We start from the raw sequence: 21,534 nt of genomic DNA, 5'->3' as shown, positions 1-21,534 counted from the left end.
TCCCAAGCTTCAGGGGGTCCCAGGTGTTATGATTTAATGAGGAGCAGTTTGTTCACTCACCTGGCCCTTTCTCTGGTCCGTAGATAACCCCAGGCCAACCTGCCAATCAACCAGGCAGCAAAACTTTATGTGCTGTCATTGCTAGCTCCGACAAGCCTGCCCCCATCCCAGACCTGGGCCGCCACCACTCAAGGTTTCTTCCTGGTTCTGTGAAGCTAAAAAATCTAACTGTGATGTTGAAAAATTTAATGAGTGGTCACCTTAAATTAGAAACTTATAGCACCAATATTTGGGCATTAAGTATTTATTAAAGTATATTAGGGGTTATTAATGAGAACATGTGGAGAAAGAAAGAAAAGACCCTTGCTTCCTGCACCTACAGCTGCTCCTCTCACCACCTCCAATGGAAAGGGGCTGATCCCCCATTCTCTCTCCAAGCAGAAGCTCCCTGTAAGCCTGCCCAGGCATGGTCCCCCCACACAGCTCCAAGCTAATTGGCTGATAGCAGTGATTGACATGACTTACAGGCATTTCTATGAAGAGATGTAACTGTTTGGATGCTAGTCCCATGCTTTTTCCTCAGGGTGGAGCTGCCCTGGTTCTCACAATGTCTTTCTCAACAGGGTGGTGGTGCTCTGATTCTCACAGTTCCCTACCGGGGTATGACATCCAAATCCTCCCTTAGCTCCTGCATACACCTCCACAGACTCCCTCCCCACCCCCCACCTTGCCCCCTCTCCCAGCCAGCTGTTCAGCCCTTTCATTAGACCATGAGCTTAGTTCCAGAAGACTCCGGCAGCTGATTCAGAGGCTCCAGGGTAAGTTTCTCTGGTTCAGTCTACCATGGGCTAGATCTGTGTCCACACAATGGTGGGGCTGGACTTCACTTATAGCCTGGATCCCCTTTCTGCCAAACTTCCAAGCTGTCTTTGGCTGGAAAATAATCTCGACCATCTTTTTGTGGGTTCTGCTGCTCCAGGAGTTGTTTTCTGGCTGTCTTTAGAGGTTTTATTTTGGAGTCAAGAAGTCTGAGCATGTACTGCCTTTCCTCCACCATCTTTTCTTTGTTTTTAATTCCTTAGCAGAATCTCATTTACTTAATAGGGAATGAATAATGCCAAATACAAAAACAGGGTTCTAATTTTATGTTTGTATCTGAGTTTCTTTGATAATAACTAGTAAATTCAGTATTGCAGTTACAAGCTTCCACTGTCCATCTACTCTCTCTTTTTTTTTTTGTGGGGAAATGGGGATTAAGTGACTTGCCCAGGGTCACACAGCTAGTAAGTGTCAAGTGTCTGAGGCCAGATTTGAACTCAGGTACTCCTGAATCCAGGGCCAGTGCTTTATCCACTGCACCACCTAGCTGCCCCTCCATCTACTCTCAAAATAGAAATTTGCTATGAGAGTTAGAAGGGAAACATATGACAGTATCAAAACTGGTCCTAAGGCTTATTCCACCATATGCAGAATATCTGTCTAGTATGCAGAACTAGATGGACAGATTTCTTGTATGGGAGAATGAATTAAGAAGAGACCAACTATAGCCTTCCCAAGTGAAACTACTTACCTTATTCCAAGGAACAGATATTCACTAGGCTTGCAATTCAGATGTCACTCCTATTGAGCTACTAATGGCTGATGGTTTTTTTTTTCTTTCTTTCATTTTTTTCAACTCTAAATCTTTTTATTTTATTGTAACATTTTTTAAATCACAAAAGTATTCTATTATTTTCCAGTTACATGTAGAGATAGTTTTCAACATTTGCTTTTATAAGATTTCTAGTTCCAAATTTTTTTTACCTCCCTCCCTTTGTTCCCCCTTCCCCAAGACAGCAAGCAATCTGATATAGGTTATATATATACGATCACATTAAACACATTTCTTCATTAGTCATGTTGTAATAGAAGAATCAGAACAAAAAAGTAAAAACCTCAAAAAAGAAAAAGAAAACAAAAAAAGTAGAAACAATATGGTTCAATCTGCATGCAGTTCTTTTTTTTCTGGATGTGGAAAGCATTTTCCATCATGAGTCCTTTGGAATTATCTTGGATCATTGTATTGCTGAGAAGAGTTAAGTCAATCACAGCTGATCATCACACAATGTTCTTGATGGTTCTGCTCATTTCACTCAGCATCAATTCACAATTTGGATGCTATACTATATATGTTTAGTATTGATATTAATTCATTATCTATGGTATGTTTTAGCAAGATATAGTTTCTTTCCTTATCTTTTTTATTTAGATTGTTTTTTGCTTTTGTTTTGTCGAAGATAAAGATTGCTACCCCTGCTTTTTTTTACTTCAGTTGAAGTATAATATATTCTGCTCCAACCTTTTGCTTTTACTCTGTATCTCTCTGCTTCAAATATGTTTCTTTTAAACAACATATTGTAGGATTCTGGTTTTTAATCGACTATTTGCTTCTGTTTTATGGGATAGTTCATTCCATCCACATTCACAGTTATGATTACTAACTGTATATTTCCTTCCATCCTATTTTCCCTTTTATTTGTACTTCTTCTCTTCTTTCACCCTATTGCTTCTCACCAGGATTTTGCTTCTGACCCCTGCCTCTTTCAATCTGCCCTCCCTTTTATCAGCCTCCCTCCCTTTTCTTTCCCCTTTCTTCCCCTGCTTTTGCCCTCCCTTCTATAAGAACCCCCCTTTCTCCTTTCCTCTTTTACTTCCCTAAAGGGAAAAAAAATAAAGTTTCTTTATCCAAATGGGTATATATGTTATTCCCTCTTTGAACCAAATTTGATGAGAGTAAAGTTGAAACAATGCTCACCCCTCCCTTATTTCCCTCTATTTCCCTCTTCATATGTAATTAACCCCATCCCACTTCCCCTTTCCTCTCCTCCCCCATAGTCTCCTTTTTTGAGTCCCTTTAGTTTCTTTATATCCTCACATCAAAGTCAATTTAATAACTATATCCTCTATGTATATACCTTCTTTCTGTCCAAATGGAGATACAGATCTCAAGAGTTATAAGTATTATCATCCCACATAGGGATGTAAATAGTTTAACCTTATTGAATAAGATTTTTTCCATTTACCTTTTTATACTTCGCTTGAGTCTTGTATTTGAAGATCCTGTATTTGAAGTTTTTCTGTTCAGTTATGGTCTTTTCTTCAGGAAACCTTGAAATTCCTCTATATCACTGAATATCCATCTTTTCTTCTGAAAGACAATGCTCACTTTTACTGGGTAGTTGATTCTTGGTTATAATCCAAGCTCCTTTGCCTTCCAGAATATCATATTCCAAGTCCTTTAATGTTGAAGCTGCCAGGTCCTATGTAATCCTGACTGTGACTCCATGATATTTAAATTGTTTCTTTCTGGCTATTTGTAGTATTTTCTCCTTCACCTGATAATTCTGGAATTTGGCTACCTTATTCCATGGTATTTTCCTTTTAGGGTCTCTTTCAATGACTATTTTATCCTCTGATTCAACAATATCAGAGTAGTTCTCCTTGACCATTTCCTGGAATATGGTGTCTAGACTCTGTTTTTGATCATGGCTTTCAGGTAGTCCAGTAATTCTTAGATTATCTCTTCTGGATCTGTTTCCCAGGTCATTTGGTTTTCCAATGAGGTATTCCACCTTTTCTTCTATTTTTTCATTCTTTTGATTCTGTTTGATGGATTCTTGGTGTCTCACGGTGTCATTACCATCTGCCCAATTCTAATTTTTAAGGCATTATTTTCTTCACTATGCTTTTGCACCTCCTTTTCCATTTGGCCAATTCCCCCCCGCCCCCCAATTTGGCCAACTGAATTTTTTAAAGAATTGTTTTCTTCAGTCAATTTTTGTGGTTCCGTTTCCAAACTGTTGGACTTTTTTCATAGTTTTCTTGTATAACTCCCATCTGAGTTTGTGTTTAGGTCTTCCCTGTCACCATAGGAGCTTCCAATGGTAAGGGCCCCTTTCTGTTTCTTACTCATATTGTAGCTTATTTTTTGACTTTTAAAGTTGAGGTCTGTTCCTGTGGCACAGGGGTCACTGTTGCAAGATTCTTGTGCTGGGGGATAGGGGTCTGGTCACTGGCTTTCTGCTCTGAGGCTTCTGTGGCTTGTGGATTCCTCACTGTCCTGGGCTTGATCCCTGTGCTGGGATATCTTGGCCTAGTAGTGCCTTTCCTGTGGGTGGTTCTCTAGATGGCAGTTTGCCCTCTCAGTCGGTGCTGGTGGATCTTACAACTGGCCTGCAGTGCCACCAGTCTACTGAGCCACGCCTTAGCTGCTGATCTGTGTTTTGGCCTGGAGAGTCCTGCTGAGTTGCCCAGACACACTCCACACTGTGCTGAGCTCCCCTTTTGCCCAAGTGAGACAGACCTTTCCTGAAGTCTTCTAAATTATCTCAAGTTGGAAGTTTGTATCTCTCTGTCTTTTGTAGTTTCTGTAGTTCCAGAATTTGTTTAGAGGCTTGATTTAATGTTGTTTTTGACGGAACAATGGATTAGTGTTCCAAGTTTCCCACATCCCCTCTAACATCCAACATTTTATTTTGTCATATTAACCACTCTGCTTTATTAACCAAGTTGCTAACTCTGACTTGTTTTAATTTGTATTTCTCTAATCAATAGAACATTTTTTATGACTATGGAAAGCTTTGATGTCTTTGTCTGAAAACTACCTTTTCATATGCTTTGACTATTTATCAATTAGGGAATGATTTCTATTTTTATAAACTTGACACAGTTCTTTATATAATTGAGAAATGAGACCTCTATCAGAGATACCTGTCACAAAAATTTTCCTCAGTTTTCTGCTTTACTCATAATTTGGGTTGCATTGGTTTTGCTTGTGCAACCCCTCCCCCCCCCCCGTTGGGGGGAGCAATGAGGGTAAAGTGACTTGCCCAGGGTCACACAGCTAGTAAGTGTCAAGTGTCTATATATTTCCTGGGTTTGTCTTGGCAGGTAGACTCCCAAATATTTCATACTATCTGCAGTTATTTTAAATGGAATTTTTCTTTTTCTTCCTGTGGGTTTAGTTAGTAATATATAGAAATGTCAATGATTTATGGCAGATTATTTTATATCCTCCAGGTTTGCTAAATTTATTGTTTCATTGAGTTTTTTAGTTGTTTCTCTAGAATTCTGTCTAGGATTATATCACATCATCTGTAAAGAGTGTCTATTTTGTGTCTTCATTGCCTATTCTTGCTCCTTCAATTTCTTTTTCTTGTCATTGATATAGATAGCATTTCTAGCACAATATTGAAAAAAAGTGGTAATAATGGACCTCCTTGCTTCCCCCCTGGTCTTATTAGGAATGCTTCTAATTTACCCCCATTACAGATGAAACTTGCTCTTGGTTTGAGAAACTTACTGTGAGATACAGTAACAACCTGTTAAAGTAGTAGACTCTTTTCAGTTAGGGAAAAGCATGCCCATATAAGGAACAGCAAGGCAATATTATCTAGTGATTTATGTCAATTCAAGAATTTGAGAAAAGGAAGTTTTTCAGGGCTAGATGGAGAACTGATAAAAACCAGTTTGAGGGGCAGCTAGGTGGTGCAGTGGATAGAGCACCAGCCCTGGATTCAGAAGGACCTGAGTTCAAATCTGACCTCAGACGCTTGACACTTACTAGCTGTGTGACCCTGGGCAAGTCACTTAACCCCCACTGCCTCACCAAACCCCCCCCCCCAAAAACCAGTTTGAGCTGATTCTTGCCAGTGCTCTAGTAAAAGTAGGTAGAAATTCAACCCTAGTCACTATTCCATTTGCTTAAAAGACTTATTAATATTAACCTTTCCTCCTATGCCTAAAATCTCCACCCTATTTTCAATCAAAGGTTGCATAAATGTATATATGGATGGGAGGGGTAACATATCAAGGAGAATTTCGTTAGAACTCTTCTGGGTGCAAATTAAAACAACTCTGAGGTACCACCTGACACCTATCAGATTGGCTAAAATGACAAAAAAGGAAAATAATAAATGTTGGAGAAGCTGTGGAAAAATTGGAACACTAATGTATTGTTGATGGAGCTGTGAACTGATCCAACCATTCTGGAGAGCAATTTGGAATTATGCCCAAAGGGCTATAAGCAATACCACTTTGGGGTCTTTTCCCCAAAGAGATCATAGAAAAGGGAAAAGGACCCACCTGTTCAAAAATATTTATAGCTGTTCTTTTTGTGGTGGCAAGGAATTGGAAGCTGAGGGGATGCCCATCAATTGGGGAATGGCTGAACAAGTTGTGGTATATGAATGTAATGGCATACTATTGTGCTGTAAGAAACGATGAGCAGGAGGAGTTCAGAGAAACCTGGAGGGTCTTGCATGGGCTGATGATGAGTGAGATGAGCAGAACCAGGAGAACATTGTGCACAGTATCATCAACATTGTGTATTGATCAACTGTGATAGACTAGATTCTTCTCACCAATCCAACGGTACAAGAAAGTTCCAAAGGACTCATGATGGATAAAGCTCTCCAAATCCAGAAAAAAAAAAAAAAAAGAAAAGAAAAAAAAAAGGAGGGGGCAGCTAGGTGGCGCAGTGGATAGAGCACTGGCCCTGGATTCAGGAGGACCTGAGTTCAAATCCAGCCTCAGACACTTAACACTTACTAGCTGTGTGACCCTGGGCAAGTCACTTAACCCCAATTGCCTCACAAAAAAAAAAAAAAGGAACTGTGGAATATGGACACTGATTGGACCATACTATTTCTTTTGTTTTTGGAGCTGTTGTTTTTCTTTTTTGAGGTTTTTCCTTCTTGCTCTGATTCTTCTTGTATAACATGACTAATGTTTAATGTTATATATCAGATTACCTGCTGTCTAGGGGAGGGGGGAAGGAGGGGAGAGAGGGAGAAAAATTTGAAATTGGAAGTCTTATCTAAACAAAGGTTGAAAACTTAAATAAATAAATACATTTAAATTAAAAAAAAAAAAGAACTCTTCTGGGAAGATTGTGAACCTGATGTAACTGACCTATGGTGACTCAGGGGAGGGACTTACTGTGTTATGGTTTAGGATAAATATGGGCTGTACATCTCAGCACTTGCACTCACTGATTGTTTTTACTATGGGTGCTCATTCTCATGAGAATGTAATAATAAGCTTTTGTCATACCAAAGTTTCCTCTGAAAGAACTTATTTTGAGAAGGTGGTCACCACCTGTTTCTTACAGTATGGTTTGGTAAAGGAATGAAGAGGGAGAGATGGAAAGCCAATAGATTATAGTCAGATAAGGAGATTTCAAAATTCTTGATGGCAAGATCAAAGGTTTGATTATCTTTGTATAAGTGTTGTGTGGCAGGGAAATGAGTCTTGAGGAATTGGGAGATTATGGTGTTTGATGGAGTTGTAAGAAAATAACTATTAATAATGGGTTTCAGGGGCAGCTAGGTGGCGCAGTAGATAAAGCACCAGCCCTGGATTCAGGAGTACGTGAGTGTGTGACCCTGAGCAAGTCACTTAACCCCCATTGCACTGCAAAAAAAAAAAAAAATAATGGGTTTCCTGGGGGGACCTAGGAGGGATCCAGTCTTTGGTTGGCTTTCTACATCTCCCTACTTCAGAGGTCACTTTTTAGGAGGGAGCTCTAATTATGTGTCAGGGAGTGCAGGGTATACAATAGCAGTGGAGAATAGACTCTTTGATTAGCTTTTTGAACTGCTGGGATTAAGCAGGCACCTATCTGGACTTTGACTTTGCCCTCAGGGGGTTGGTCTTCCATTAGACCCTGATGTCATCATGGTAGAGCTCATTTTAATATAGACTACCCTCAGGTCATGTCAACCAATGGAATTGAGTGTATAAAAGTCACCTCAATCAGAAGAGGAAAAAGACTCAGAACACCAGGCGAACACCATTCTTGACAGGCACTCTAGGCTTGGAAGGCTGTCTGGTTGGTGAGTGCTCTCCTCTTAGGGCAGCATAGGTAAAGTAGGGCTTCTGAACTCTGCTTGGGGCCATGTGCTTTCCTACAGACAATATGGTGCTGGGAGTTTTTAGGCTTGTTAACTGTCTAATGTGAAAATTGGAACGACACCCCCTGCTGGGAGGGACATTGTGAGCTCTGGCCTGAAAAGAAACCATGTGACTTTAGCATCCGGATGTTACTGCCTTTTAGTTGTGTCAATCAAAGTTACCAGCTAATTAGCTTGGAGCTATGTGCAAGGATGGCTTCCTGTTTGACAGAGGGGGTTCTGGGAGAAGCCGCTGGGGAGCAGCCTTTTTGGTTCCTGACTTGGGCTTGGAGGTCAGATGCTGGGTCTCTTAGACAGATGAAATTTGCCTTTCACCTCTCTCTCCTCACCAACTTCTGATATACTTTAATAAATACTTAAAAGTCTAAACTCTTGCTAAAGCTTCTAATTTAAGGTGACAACTCATTAGATTTTAGACATCATAGCTAGAATTTTAGGCCCTTACACTAATATTCTTTACTAATATTTAATATACTTTAATAATAAATACTGCCTAAATGGGTATAATAGACATTATTTTATAAGTAGCAATATTTTTTAAAAAGCCAGTCTGGCCCCCAACAACTTAGCTAGAAACAGCTAGTGACCCCCAATAATTTTAAATAAAACACAGAGTTACCGGAGTTGCAGAGGAAAGACTGTGAGCTAGGTATTGACCTCATTGAGAAAGGAACAAGAATGTCCTAGAGGTCTATAGACAACAGCTACCAGAGTTTTGATTGGCTTAGAAATATGGATTGAATAAATCTCAAAGGAGAAGAAGTTATTGAGTGATGATAGTGGAAGAGCCTGAAAATGCCAATGAGGAGCAAGGAGTAAATCCAATTCTGCTATCACAAACTAGTGAATCAGAAGCATGAGTGGAAGTGCAGTTCAGTGCTGGAAATTGTAGCCAGGGCGACTCTTATCATTAGGAGGGTGCCAGGACTCAGTAATTACAAGTAGTTGGAGTAAAAAAGGAAAAAAGTTTAGCATTCAATTTACTTTGTTACCTATGTCTAGAGAACACAGTGGAAGAATGGGAGGTTGGGATGACAGCATATTGCTTTGAAGGGAATGGGAATAAGTGAGAGTGGGGGATGGAGAGTGCGGTCTGAACAATGAAAAGGAGGGTTCAGAATCACTAGGATGGGGTGGGAAATCTTTTAATCATTGAGAAATTAGTTCAGGAAGTACTTCCTATGATCCGTAGGTCAGGCAACTGTTTATGCCTGTAAAGGGGGTGAATTGTGTTAGATTCTTGGTCATAGGGAAGGTAATTTTTGTGAAACTGTAAGTGGCTGGAAAGGGTGCCTTCAGCACAAGATTATCCACAATTATTTCACAAAGCTATTATTCTTTCTTTTTCCATCTTGATTCATGTAAGGCTGGATCTTTTCCTACTTCAACCAAAACAGTCTTGCAAGAGATTGAATTCAGAATTATATGAGAATTCAACTAGCTTCCATTGAGCCAGACATTAAAGAGATTTGCAAAAATATAAAACAATGCCACTCTTCTCACTAAGTTTTTCTGTTTTGGAAAATACTTATTTTAAAAATGTAATGGATTTATTATTTTTGAATTTATTAACAATTATTAATACTCAAACATTTATCGAGATCAAGATGTATCAGATGACATGCTAAGTGCTGGGAATATAAAAAGAGGCTACTAAGTACACCCTGTCTTCAAAAAGTTCACACACTAATGAGACAAACAACAAAATCAAATGTATACAAACAAGGTATGTACAAGAGAACACTAGATAGAACTAAACTTATCAACTTACATGCCACTTATAAAAAACCTTTTTGGAGTCCTCAAATTTATCAAAATGCAAAGGCCTCCAACCAAAAAATTTGAGAACAGCTGCTCTAACTATTAATGACTCTGTTTGGATTTTTCTCCTTGAAAACTGCCTGTTCGTATCACTGAGACATTTATCATTTAAGGAAACCATCCGGTGTAGACCTCTCTATAACTGATTATTGAGCTGTTGGATGAACCTGGTGGCTCCCTCCGGGTGGGGCTGGCCGGACCTTGTTAGCGAGCGTTCAGTTTCTCAGGCCTTCTCTGCCTTTTTGAGACCTGACCCTCTGGGGTTGCGAGGTCTTTTCCCCAGGAAAGTATGACTAGATAGTTTAGTAAATCCTAAATTAAAGGCTCAGTCATGAGCTGTATTTCCCGCGAAATGTGCCTACTGCCAGTCTTCAAGTCAAGCACAGGGGTGCCGATGGTGGGAGTGGGGACAGGCTAGAGCAAGGACGAAGATGGGAGAGGCACAGAAAGAAAAGAAGGGATGATTGGAGACTGCAGAGAATGGGCGCTTGAGGGAGGAGGGGGAAGACAACCAGTCCTCTACCTCATTTCCGGCGAGAGATCAACGTGGATCTTGATTGGTTCATTGACCCGCGAGCTCAAAATGGACTCGGCCAATCGGTCGACGCCAGGGCGGCTACCAAGCAACTGAGGAGCTTGGAGTGGGTTGCTTACTCTCTAGTTGGTAGCCTTTTTTCTCCACGTAGTCTTAGTGCGCAGGCGCTTGCGGTCTGTCCGATTACGGCTCTGGAGTAGTTAGTGGGGCGGGGCTCGGAGTCTCGACCGCTGGTTAGTCCTTCTCGCTGTCCGGTCCCTGTTGTGACTGAGCGAACGCGCGCCGAGCGGCCACTCTCTTCTCGCACCAGCTGTGTTGGTCCAAGTGCCTTTCCCCTTCCCTGCAGTCCCTCCGCTGACCCGGGGCCAGCCACAGCCATGTAAACCTCCTCTCCCTCCTTCCCTCCTTCCCTCCCTCCCTCTTCCCCGCCGCCCCCCGCACCACCCCAACCCCTGACTTGATTTGGGCCACAGTCTCCCAGCTTGGGTCCCTCAGGGTCCGGCCGCAGCCTCGCGAGTGTTGCCAGAGCTCGCTCTCGCGCTCTCTGTCTCTCTCCCTCCCTCCCTCTCCTTAGCCCCAACCCGGGCCGCACCGAAAGAGGGCCTCATCAGCTGGCCGTCCCAGCCTGCTTCCCCCCTCCCCCTCCCCCCGCACCCCCTCCGGCCTCCGGGGATAGGCTGCAGCTGGGACAGGGGCTTGGCCCACAGAATCTGGCCGGCTTGCACCATGGCGGAGAAGGGCAGGCTCAGCTTCCCTGCGGGGCCCGGCGCTCTGAACACGCCTGTGCCCATGAACCTGTTCGCCACATGGGAGATCGACGGCTCTAGTCCCAGCTGTGTCCCCAGGTAAGAGGGTCCATCCCATCACCCGGACTGGGGCCAGGTACACTACTTCACAGGCGTAGTCAAAGTGGGGTGAGGACTTTCCGAATTTGTAAAGCGGCGGGGGAAAGCCTAAGGAATTTTTTCTGCCTTGAGTCATGGGGGGCGGGGGAGGGGCGGGGAGAAGGGTTTTTCTTCTAAATTGAGAATATAGATTTGATGAATAAGAATTTCATTCCTTTCTTTATTTCTTCCTCCCCACCTGTGGGAGGAGCATTGTAAAGCTTCAGCAGCACATTTGTGAACTCCTGTCTGAAAGCGTAGCTCTAGGCTCAATTATTAAAATATACCAAGAGATGAGATCACTGAGGCTAAACATCATACACCTAGGTTGCCTATACTATATAGGCAATAGTCTTGTTTGGTAGATCATTCCTGGATCGGTAATGAAGTTGCTCCTCGGTTGCAAATCATTAATTGTTTAGCAATCTGGGTGATTTATGTGCGTGGCTCATTTAGATGTCCTATCACTTGGAGCCGGGGTTATTTTCCTAGAGGAAATGTTACTTAGTAGCAGCTTAGTTTTTGCTTCTTAAAATTCAGTTTTCAACATAAGGGATAGGCTTCATTATAGTGGGCCATTGTTTCTGTGCTTTGTTAAAAACTACAGCACACAATCCATGTAAGTATTTATTAAGCCCCTGGTATGTGCAAAACACTGTGCCAGTCACTAGGGATATGAATAGACAGTAAGCATTTATTAAGCACCTACTATGTATCAGTTTCTGTGCTAAATTCTGGGAATACAAAGAAAGTCAAAAGACAGTTCCTGTCCTAAGTGCTCACAATCTAATGTCAGCAAGCTAGATACAGGAAATAGGAAATAGAAAATAATCAACAGAGGGAAGGCACTATAACCAAGAGGGATTGGGAAAGGCTTCCTGTAGAAGGAGGATTTTAGCTGGATCTTGAGGGAAGCCAGAGAAACCAGGAGGCCGAGATGAGGAGGGAAATCAATCCAGGCATGGTGAAAATGCCCACAGGAGAGTTGTTCATGGAGCAGTAAGGAGGCCATTGCCACTGGGTGGAAGAGTAATGGGATAAGTTAATAGGATATGTAAACTATAAGAAGACTGAAAAGGTGGTGGTGGTGGTGGTGGTGGTGGGGTTGGGTTATGGTGGATTTTGAACACCAGAGGATTTTATATTTAATTCTGGAGGTAATAGGGGGGTGTTATGGTTGCATCTGTGCTTTAGGAAAATTACTTTGGTGGCTGAATGGAGGAAGGACTGGATGGGGAGAAATCTGCAGCAGGCAGAACAGCAGCAGACAATTGGAATAATTCAGGTATGAGTAGGTAAGGACCAGCACCAAGGTGGCAGTCAGAGGAGAGAAGGGGACATATTTGAGAGATGTTGCAAAGGTGAAATCAATAGGCTTTGACAGTAGATTGAGTATGAGGTCATGAGAGATAATGAGGAATCAGGATGATATCTAGGTTGTGAACCTGGGGACTAGGAGGTGCCCTTGACAGTAATAAGGGGAATTTTGGAAGGGGGAAGGGTTTGGGGGGAAAGATGAATTCTCTGTTAGACATGTTGAATTGATGTCAGTAAAACAAAATTGGAGATGAGATATTGGAGGTCAGAAGAGAAGTTTATCAGTTGAGAATAATCAGCATAAAGAATTCATGGGAATTGATGAAATCACCAAGTAAAAAGAGGGAGAAGAGCACCCTGAATAGAGCCCTGTTATCCATGTCTGGATAAAGATCTAGCAAAGGAGACTGAGGAGTGGTTAGAAAAGTAGGAGGAAAACCAGCAGAAAGTAGTGTCCAAAAACCAAGAGAGAAGAAAATAATGAGAACAGAGTGATTGACAGTGTCAAAGGCTACAACGAAATAAAGATTTCTGAGAAAAGGCCATTGGCGTTGACAATGAAAAAGGCATTGGTAATTTTGGAGAGAGCAGTTTCAATTGAACAGTGAGGTTGGAAACCAGTGAGAGGAATGAGAGGAGAGGAACTACTATTTGTAGATGGCCTACTCAGGGAATTTAACCAGGATAGAAATTATGATAGTTAGCAGGGATGGAAGAATCTAGTGAGGGTTTTTTGGGGATGAATCATTTTTGTTCTTGCTTTTTGAGGATGTTAGTAGGAAATAGGGATGAGAAGTGAGCATGTTTGTAGGGTGAGATAGAAGATAAATGAGAATGGGGATGACAAGACTGTCTTCTGGAGTAGATGAGATGGAATGGGATATATTTTATATGTGTGTCATAGACTGCCCTCAAGAAACTTAACATGTTGAGAGAACATGTTCATAGAGTATGATTGTGAGAAAGAAGAGAGATCTAGGTAAATTATATTAAGAAAATTTGACACAGCTAGGTATAGTGCAAAGAACATCATATCCAGGATCCTAGCTCCTTAATGTCTCTGGGCCTCAGTTTTTTCAGCTGTAAAATAAAAGAATTTTGACTAGGTGACTTGTTAGTTCTCTTCCATCTTTAAATTGGATCCTCCTTTCACTTGGGGAGATCAGGGAACACTTCAAGAGGAAGTTATTGCTTGAGCTGAGCCTTGAAGGATTCTGAAAAGCATAGTTAAGGAAGGAAGGGCATGAAAGATGGATTGCTTACTTCTGATAGGGGCAGAGGGGAGATGGAGTGAATAGGAGAGAACATGTAGAATTTGGGAAATAGTGATATTGTCCAATTTAGCTGAAATAGAAAGGTGAGTAATACACTAGAAAGGTAGGAGTGGCACAGACTTTAAATTCCTGGCTAAGGATTTGGTTTTGATTTTGGAGGCAAGATGGAGCCACTGAAAATTTTGGACCAGATGAGTGATGATGTTGAGGTCTGTTTTAGTAAGATTCTAACAACTTTATGATATATGAGAGGCCAGTTAGGACATTATAATAGTTCAGGTGAGGGCTGACCTGTAGTGGTGGTTAGTGTGAATGGTGAAGAGGAGACAGATATGAAATATTGACAGGATTTTGGAAGCTGAGTCACTGTGGTAATGAGGAAAAAGGTAGAATTGAGGAGATTGAAATTTTGTACCTGAGTGATTAGAAAGATGGTGCCATTAACAGAAATAGGGAAATTGGTAGTAAAGGCAGGTTTAAGGGAAGATGAGAAGGGAAGAAGAATTCAGTTTTTATGCCCATGTGATATCTATAGGGATATGTACAGCACATTTTTGGAATTCAGCTAAAACATTAGGCTTGCATATCATTCATTTGTGTAGAGATTATAACTGAACCTTTGGAGTAGATGAGATCACCAAATTAGAGATTATAGAGAGAAAAGACAAAGCCTAGGATACAGCCTTTTGGAACACCCACTCTGAAAGGAAGGGAATAGTATTCATGAACCATCAGAGAAGACAAAGATCATTCAGGAGAATCAGGAAACAGAATTATCATGGAAGCTGTTGGAGAAGAGACTAAAACATGAGAGAAAATGGTCAGCAATGTCAAATTGTATGGAATAGTGAAGGAGCATGAGGAATGAAGAAAGCAATCATATTTAGGAATTAGGAGATCATTGGCAATTCCCCCAGAGCCAGGGGGTTAAAGAGTGAATTGGTAGTGGAGAAGAGTATAGACACTCTTTGGCATTTAAAATCTTTTAGGATCTGGCTCTGGTCTACCTTTCCAGGCTAATTACTTCACATGTGTATATGTGCATGTATATGCATGTATATATGCATGTGCATTGCATGTATGTATACACATATGTGCCCGCACACGCGGGCGCGCGCGCGCACACACACACACACATATAAAAGTATATGCCTTACTTCAGATAGAAAGTTCAGCTACATTGGCTTTAGTGATATTCCTTACATGTGCCCTTTTAGAAACACTTAGCTTATTTCACTCAGCTCTGGTGCCACCACCTATGGTGCCTTTGCCATTTCTGCATGTCTCCCTTTGAAATTTCTTTGTATTTACTTTGTAGGTGTTCCTTCACCTCCCCCCTCCCCCCCAACACACACTCTTTTCCTTTATAGACTATAAATTCCTTGAGAATACAGAATGTTTCATTTCTTTTGTATCTCTAGCACTTAGCATGGTTCCTAGTAGATGCTTAATAATGCTTCCTAAGGGGTTGATCAATTCTTCTGAGAGGATAGCATTTCTTAAGTGAAGGATGGTGGTTTTTTTGTTTTGTTTTGTTTTTTGTTTTTAAGGATGAGGGAGACCTGACAATGTTTGTCAAAGGTGAGGAAAGGCTTGTTAGATAAGGAAAACTAGAAGAATGAACAAAGGGCACAAAAGCCAAGGGCAAGCTCCTGAATGAGATGTCCAAAATGGTTTTAACAATGCAAGGAACAGGATAACTAACATAACTATATCAAAAAGGAATGGGGCAGCTAGATGGCAAAGTGGATAAAGCACCGGCCCTGGATTCAGGAGTACCTGAGTTCAAATCTGGCCTCAGACACTTGACACTTACTAGCTGTGTGACTCTGGGCAAGTCACTTAACCCTCATTGCCCTGAAAAAAAAAACCAAAAACAAACAACCAAAAAAAGGAATGGGCAGCCTTAGGAGGTTATAGGTTCACTTAATTGGTATTCAAAAAGGCTTGATGTCTTCTTGTCAGATATTAAACTCACATAGAAACAGATTTCACAAAATAGCATCTATTTTTTGCTGTATTTTTATTTTGTTAAACATTTCCCAAATGGTTCCATTAACACTTGAAAGTTTTGCAGGCCACTTGGAGACTGGAAGTTTGATGACTGTTTTAGAAGATATTCTTTAGGTACACTGGCCTATTGTCTTTGGAGTTTCTTCCAGTTTTGGGGTTCTGTGAGATGTGGGTGAATAGGATCAAGGGCAGGGTCACATCATCCTTTGACTGGAACAAAGGAGTGATTGGGGAAGATCTAATGAGATTTTGAAGTATGGATTAAGGAATATGAGGGTGCTTACAAGGTACAGCTTTAATCTTCTAAGTAAGTTTATTTACAGGGTAATGAAAGTGGGGGGCTCCAGGTGGAAGTTTGAGGAGAAAGAAGATATGGGATAGTTAGTTGTTGTAAGGAGACACAAATAATCAACAGAATTGCCATAAACTGTGAGGACTCTATTGCACTATCATGCAGAATTTTGTGACTTCCTCTTTTAGCATTTGTAGATTGTCAGGAGTGGGAGGTAGTGAAGGAGGGTCACCCACTATCTAGGATTAAACAACGTAAGACTAGTAGGACAAGATACAAGGCATTCAAGAATGGAACAAAGTGCTTTGTTGGACTGGTTAACCTGTCAAGATTGTGAAAGGAGGAAAGTAAAGTCAGAATAGGGGTCAGTTATAAGAACAGGGAAGAATTGATAGATCAGAGGTCCTGTTAAAGGTCAAAGAATAATTTTAAGGAATGAGGAATGAAAAATAATAGCAGGCATTTGAAGATTTGTGGAACAGTTCATTATTATCTCATTTTATCATCACAATAACCCTGGGAAATGGGTGCTGTTATTATCCTCATTTTTCAGATGAGGAACTGAAGCACTAAGGTTAAATGACTTGCCCAGGGTCACACAGCTGGTAAATGTATGAGGCAGGATTTGAACTCAGTTCTTCTTGATTCCAAGTTGAGCACTTTATCCACAATACCACCTATCAAAGGGGTAATTTCTGAGTTTAAAATCTTTGAGGTGAAACTGATTTTGGTAATAATGGTTAAGTTTAAGGTGTGATGACCTCTGTGGGTGACTGAGATAGCATGAACATGGAGCTCATGGGAATTGAGGAGGTATATGACCTGAGAGCATGTGGTGTTTGAAAAGAACAGGACTATTAAAGTCACCAGGTTTGAGAACAGGGGTTTGAGTGGAAAGGAATTCTGAGCCAGAGATTGAATTTGTGGAGGAAGAAAAGAAATAGTTTCTTGTCCGATAAATGGCAACAAACAATTTAGGATCTGGACAAGTTGTGTGAATTTAAGAGAAAAAAGATTGCAACAGGAAAGTTGCCAGAGGGCTGATTTAGGCTATGGAAAGAGGAAGGAATATGCTGATGCCCCCTGGCACTTTGTTTTAATGGTATGCATGATTTTTTTAAGAGGTCTTTTATGGAGAAAATGGCAAGGAATGTGCTATCTTTAGAACATAGGATTTGCAATATTGTATAGGAGGCAGCAACAAAAAACATTCCAGAGAAAAAGAAGAGCAAGAAAGTAAAATGGCCATCTGATGAGGTTTTACAGATAGCAAGCTGAGGAAAGATGGAAAGCTAAAGGGAAAAGAGAAAGGGAAAGCTATACCCAACTGAATGCACAATTTCACAGAGTAGCAAGGAAAGATAATACAGTTTTCTTAAATGAGCAATGCAGAGAAATAGAAGAAAACAATAGAATGGGAAGGACAGGAGATCTCTTCAAGAAAATTAGAGCTATCAAGGGGACATTTCATGCAAAAATGGGCATGATAAAAGACAAAAATGTTAGGGACTTAACAAGAGATTAAGAAGAGGTGACATGGATACACAAAAGAACTATATAAGAATGATCTTAACATCACCTATATCCACAATGGCATGTTTAACTGATCTAGAGTCAGACATCTTGGAGTCAAATGAGCCTTAGGAAGCATTGTTAATAATAATAATTGTAGTGGAGGTGATGAATTTCTGAGGAGCTATTGAAAACCCTAAAAGAGGATGCTGTTAAAAGTGCTGCACTCAGTACACCAGCAAATTTGGAAAACTCAACAATGGCCACTGGATTGGATAAGATCAGTTTGTGTCCCAGTCCAAAGAAGGACAATGCCAAGGAATGTTCAGTTTACTAGTTGTACTCATTGCACATGCCAGCAAGGTCATGCTTAAGACTGCAAGCTAGACTACAACCATGTGTGAACTGGGAATTACCAGAGGAACAGACTGGTTTTTGAAGAGATAGAGGAACTAGAGATCAAATTGTCAACATTTGCTGGATAATGGAGAAAGCAAGGGAGTTCCAGAAAAGCATCTACTTGACTGCATGGATCACAACAAAATATGACAAGCCCTTTAAGAGATGGGAGTACCCAATCATCTTCCTTGTCTCCTGAGGAAATTGTATGCCAGTCAAGAAGCAGCCAGTTAGAACAGAAGATGAAACAACTGATTGGTTTAAGATTAGGAAGGAACTACTACAAGGCTGTATATTGTCACCATATTTATTTAATTTATATGCTGAGTACATCATGCAAAATGCCAGGCTGGATAAATCAGAAGCTGGAATTAAGGTTGCTGGGAGAAATATCAACAATCTCAGGTATGCAGATGATTACTACTCTGATGGCAGAAAGTGAAGAATTAAGAAGCTTCTTGATGAGGGTGAAAGGAGAATATAAAATCTGTCTTGAAACAACATTAAAAAAACCTAAAATCTTGGCAATTGGTTCCATTACTTTCTGGCAAATAGAGGAAGAGGAAATGGAAGCAGCGTCAGATTTTGTATTATTGGACTCAGAGATCCCTACAGATGGTGATTATGGCCATGAAATTAAAAGATGCTTGCTTCTAGGAAGGAAAGCTATGGTATATCTGGTCAGCATACTAAAAAAGCCAAGACACTACCTTGCCGACAAAGGTCTATATAGTCAAAGCAATGTATGGCCGTGAGAGTTGGAGTATAAAGAAAACAGCACTGCAGAATCAAGGTTTTCAAATTGTGGTGCTAGAGAAGACTTTTAAGAGTCACATGTACAGCTTGGAGATCAAATCAGTCAATACTTAAAGAAATTAATTCAGGCTGTTGATTTACAAGGTCCCTTATAGAGCTAACATTCTGTGTGTAGATGCATTGATTTTTGAAGTTTGGTACATATCTGGAAGAACTGTGTTCTTTTTGGAATATCACCCAATTAGTCATGTATAATTAGACTTTTGTATTGTTGTTGTTGTTGTTTGTCCTTCGTTTTGGAAGAGGACCATGAAATTGGGGTGGTGATCTCATGACTTGTACTGAATTGGATTTAAGTGAGGGAGGGCTGTGCAAGGTCACCAAGCTCACTTTCTCCTCCAGAGTCATCTGGGTCCGGTAGCAAGATATCAGGATGACTGGAGATGTTTAAATCAATTAGGATTAAGTGACTTGCTCAGGGCCACACAGCGAGTAAGTGTCTGAGGTGAGATTTGAACTCAGGTCCTCTTGACTCCAGGGCCATTGCTCTATCCACTATGCCACCGATTGTTTTAGAGTTTTGAGTCATTTTACAATTAAGGAGGTTAAATGAGTTAGCCAGGGGTGACACTATTAGGGGAGGCAAGAGGGAGACCTATGGTTTCATTGATAGTGGGAATTCCTTTTACTGGCATTCACTCTAACAATGCAGATAAACAACTCCTTTGTAACTTAGTATTTAGAGGTTTCCCTAGGAGAGTCAAGAGGTTAAATGACTTGCCCAGACACACAGCTAATATGCATGTGAGGGAGGACCTGAACTCAAGTTTCCTTGACTCCAGAATTAGCCCTCTATCTACCAGCCCAGGCTACCTACCTCTCCTGCAAATAATTTAACAAGTATTATGATTTTAAGATTTAGTTTGTTGTATTTTAGCAGAATCTAGGCAGGTAGTGTATAGAGTGTCAGGCCTGGAGTCAGGAATATCTGCATTCAAAACTGGCACAGATGCTACTTTGTGTGGCCCTGGGAAAGTAACATTTGCCTCAATTTCTTCATCTGTAAAATGAACCGGAGAAGAAAACTCCAAATGGGGTCATGAAGAGTTGGACACAACTAATCAACTAAACAACAACTTCAGCAGAATTCCTTAATGTTATTTGAAAATATAAAAGCTATAATTATTTTAACATTAATTTTCATTGACTAATTATTTCACACCATGTATCATAATGTGTTGCATATAGTAGATGCTTAGTAAATTTTCTGGGAAAGAATAGATGAGTTTTTAGCTTTATCTGAAAGAAATCACTTTCAAATATTTTTGCAGTATCACCAAATAGGTTTTATGTACCCACAAATGCTAGGGGTGGGGTTGGATGTTGATTAAAACGATGCCCTTTTGAAGCAAATTATAAAGTATTTGTGTTTTTACGAAAGTAATTTTTGAATAGTAACTTTGTTCAGTGCATGTGTTCATGGTCTGTAGTCACATCTCTGTGTGACAGCCGTGTACAATGGGATACTGCCATTGGATAGGGTCATTTATGAACAGAGGCAAGACAGAAATTTCTATAAATTTTTTTCATGTAGGTACACAAGAATTTTGATGTTTCTTGATGACTAAGAGAATAGTAGTATTAAGTGTGGAGAGCTGGGTTTGAGATCAATTAAATTACTCTTTGTGGGGGAGAAAGGGAAGATGATAGTTAAAGATAATAAAATACATTTTTGGAGGAGAGGAGGAATTTACTATTGACTATTGACTAATTGCTTGAGTTCTATTTTTCCAAATGAACTTGATGTGAATAGAAAATCGCAATTTTCAGCGTGCTTCATATTCTGATCAATTAGCTCTCTGTAACATGTCTTTCTCAAATGAAGGTGAAAGACTTCAAAATGGTAAGGAATTTCTAAGTATTACTTCAATCAAGAAGTCTTTATGGAGCACTTAATATTTGTCTAGCTGTGGCCAAGTGCAAGATAACCTTGTAGTATAAATTATAGCCCATAATATCATTTTCCGAGAATATACAGGATGGGGCAAAAGTCATGAAGGGACTTTAGCATTTAATAACCCCTTTATTTTGGGGGGTGTTTTTTTTTTAAGTGAGGCAATTGGGGTTAAGTGATTTGCCCAGGGTCACACAGCTAGTAAGTGTTAAAAGTGTTTGAGGCTGGATTTGAACTCAGGTTCTCCTGACTCCAGGGCCGGTGCTCTATCCACTGCGCCCCCTATTTTTTGTTTTTAATTAACAATACCGTAGCATCATATACAGTATGTGTGTGTGTGTGTGTATAAAATGAATGTGCATTACTCATAAATTGCAAAAAATAAAGAAAAAATAATTTTCAAGAGGTTATGAAAACATTGTGACTTTTGACCCACCTTGTATAGTCAGGTTAGAAAAGGAAGGCCAATGCCTATGTTAAAGAATACAAGATAATAGATTTGGAATAAATTCTGGACTTGTAATTTCATTGGTATAGAGAACTTGAACTTCTCCAGGAGGAAACTCCTGCAGATGCAGATTGACACCTGATCTGTGAGTTATTTTAGATCACTGACAGGTGAAGTAGCCAAGCCAAAGGCATGTATGTCAAAGGTTGGACCTGAACTCAGGTATCCCAGTTTTGAAGCCACCTCTCTGTTAATGATACTAAGCTGCTTCTCTATAAGATAGTAGAATGTGCTTAAATGTCAGTTAGTATACTGACTTTTAAGGACTGCAGATGTTCAGAGAATGGAGGGCATGGTGACAAGAATTTCAATTGAAT

The 21,534-nt window shown here is 40.4% G+C and overlaps 1 protein-coding gene across 7 annotated transcripts in view; it reads left to right on the top strand.

The window, feature by feature from the left end:
* The first annotated feature begins 10,719 nt into the window (after positions 1–10,719).
* The window catches only part of PACS2 (phosphofurin acidic cluster sorting protein 2), a 298,609-nt gene continuing 287,794 nt past the window's right edge, over positions 10,720–21,534 (top strand). For all 7 annotated transcript variants that reach the window (XM_043985957.1, XM_043985954.1, XM_043985953.1 and 4 more), the window contains exon 1: positions 10,720–11,153. In XM_043985957.1, the coding sequence (XP_043841892.1) occupies positions 11,035–11,153 (119 nt within the window). In that variant the 5' untranslated portion in view covers positions 10,720–11,034. The remainder of the gene's footprint in view (positions 11,154–21,534) is intronic.

The sequence above is a fragment of the Dromiciops gliroides genome, chromosome 2, assembly GCF_019393635.1.
Source record: "Dromiciops gliroides isolate mDroGli1 chromosome 2, mDroGli1.pri, whole genome shotgun sequence".
NCBI classification, from domain to species: domain Eukaryota; kingdom Metazoa; phylum Chordata; class Mammalia; order Microbiotheria; family Microbiotheriidae; genus Dromiciops; species Dromiciops gliroides.
The sequence above is the reverse complement of the archived record's forward strand: the minus strand, read 5'-3'. Positions and strand labels throughout refer to the sequence as shown.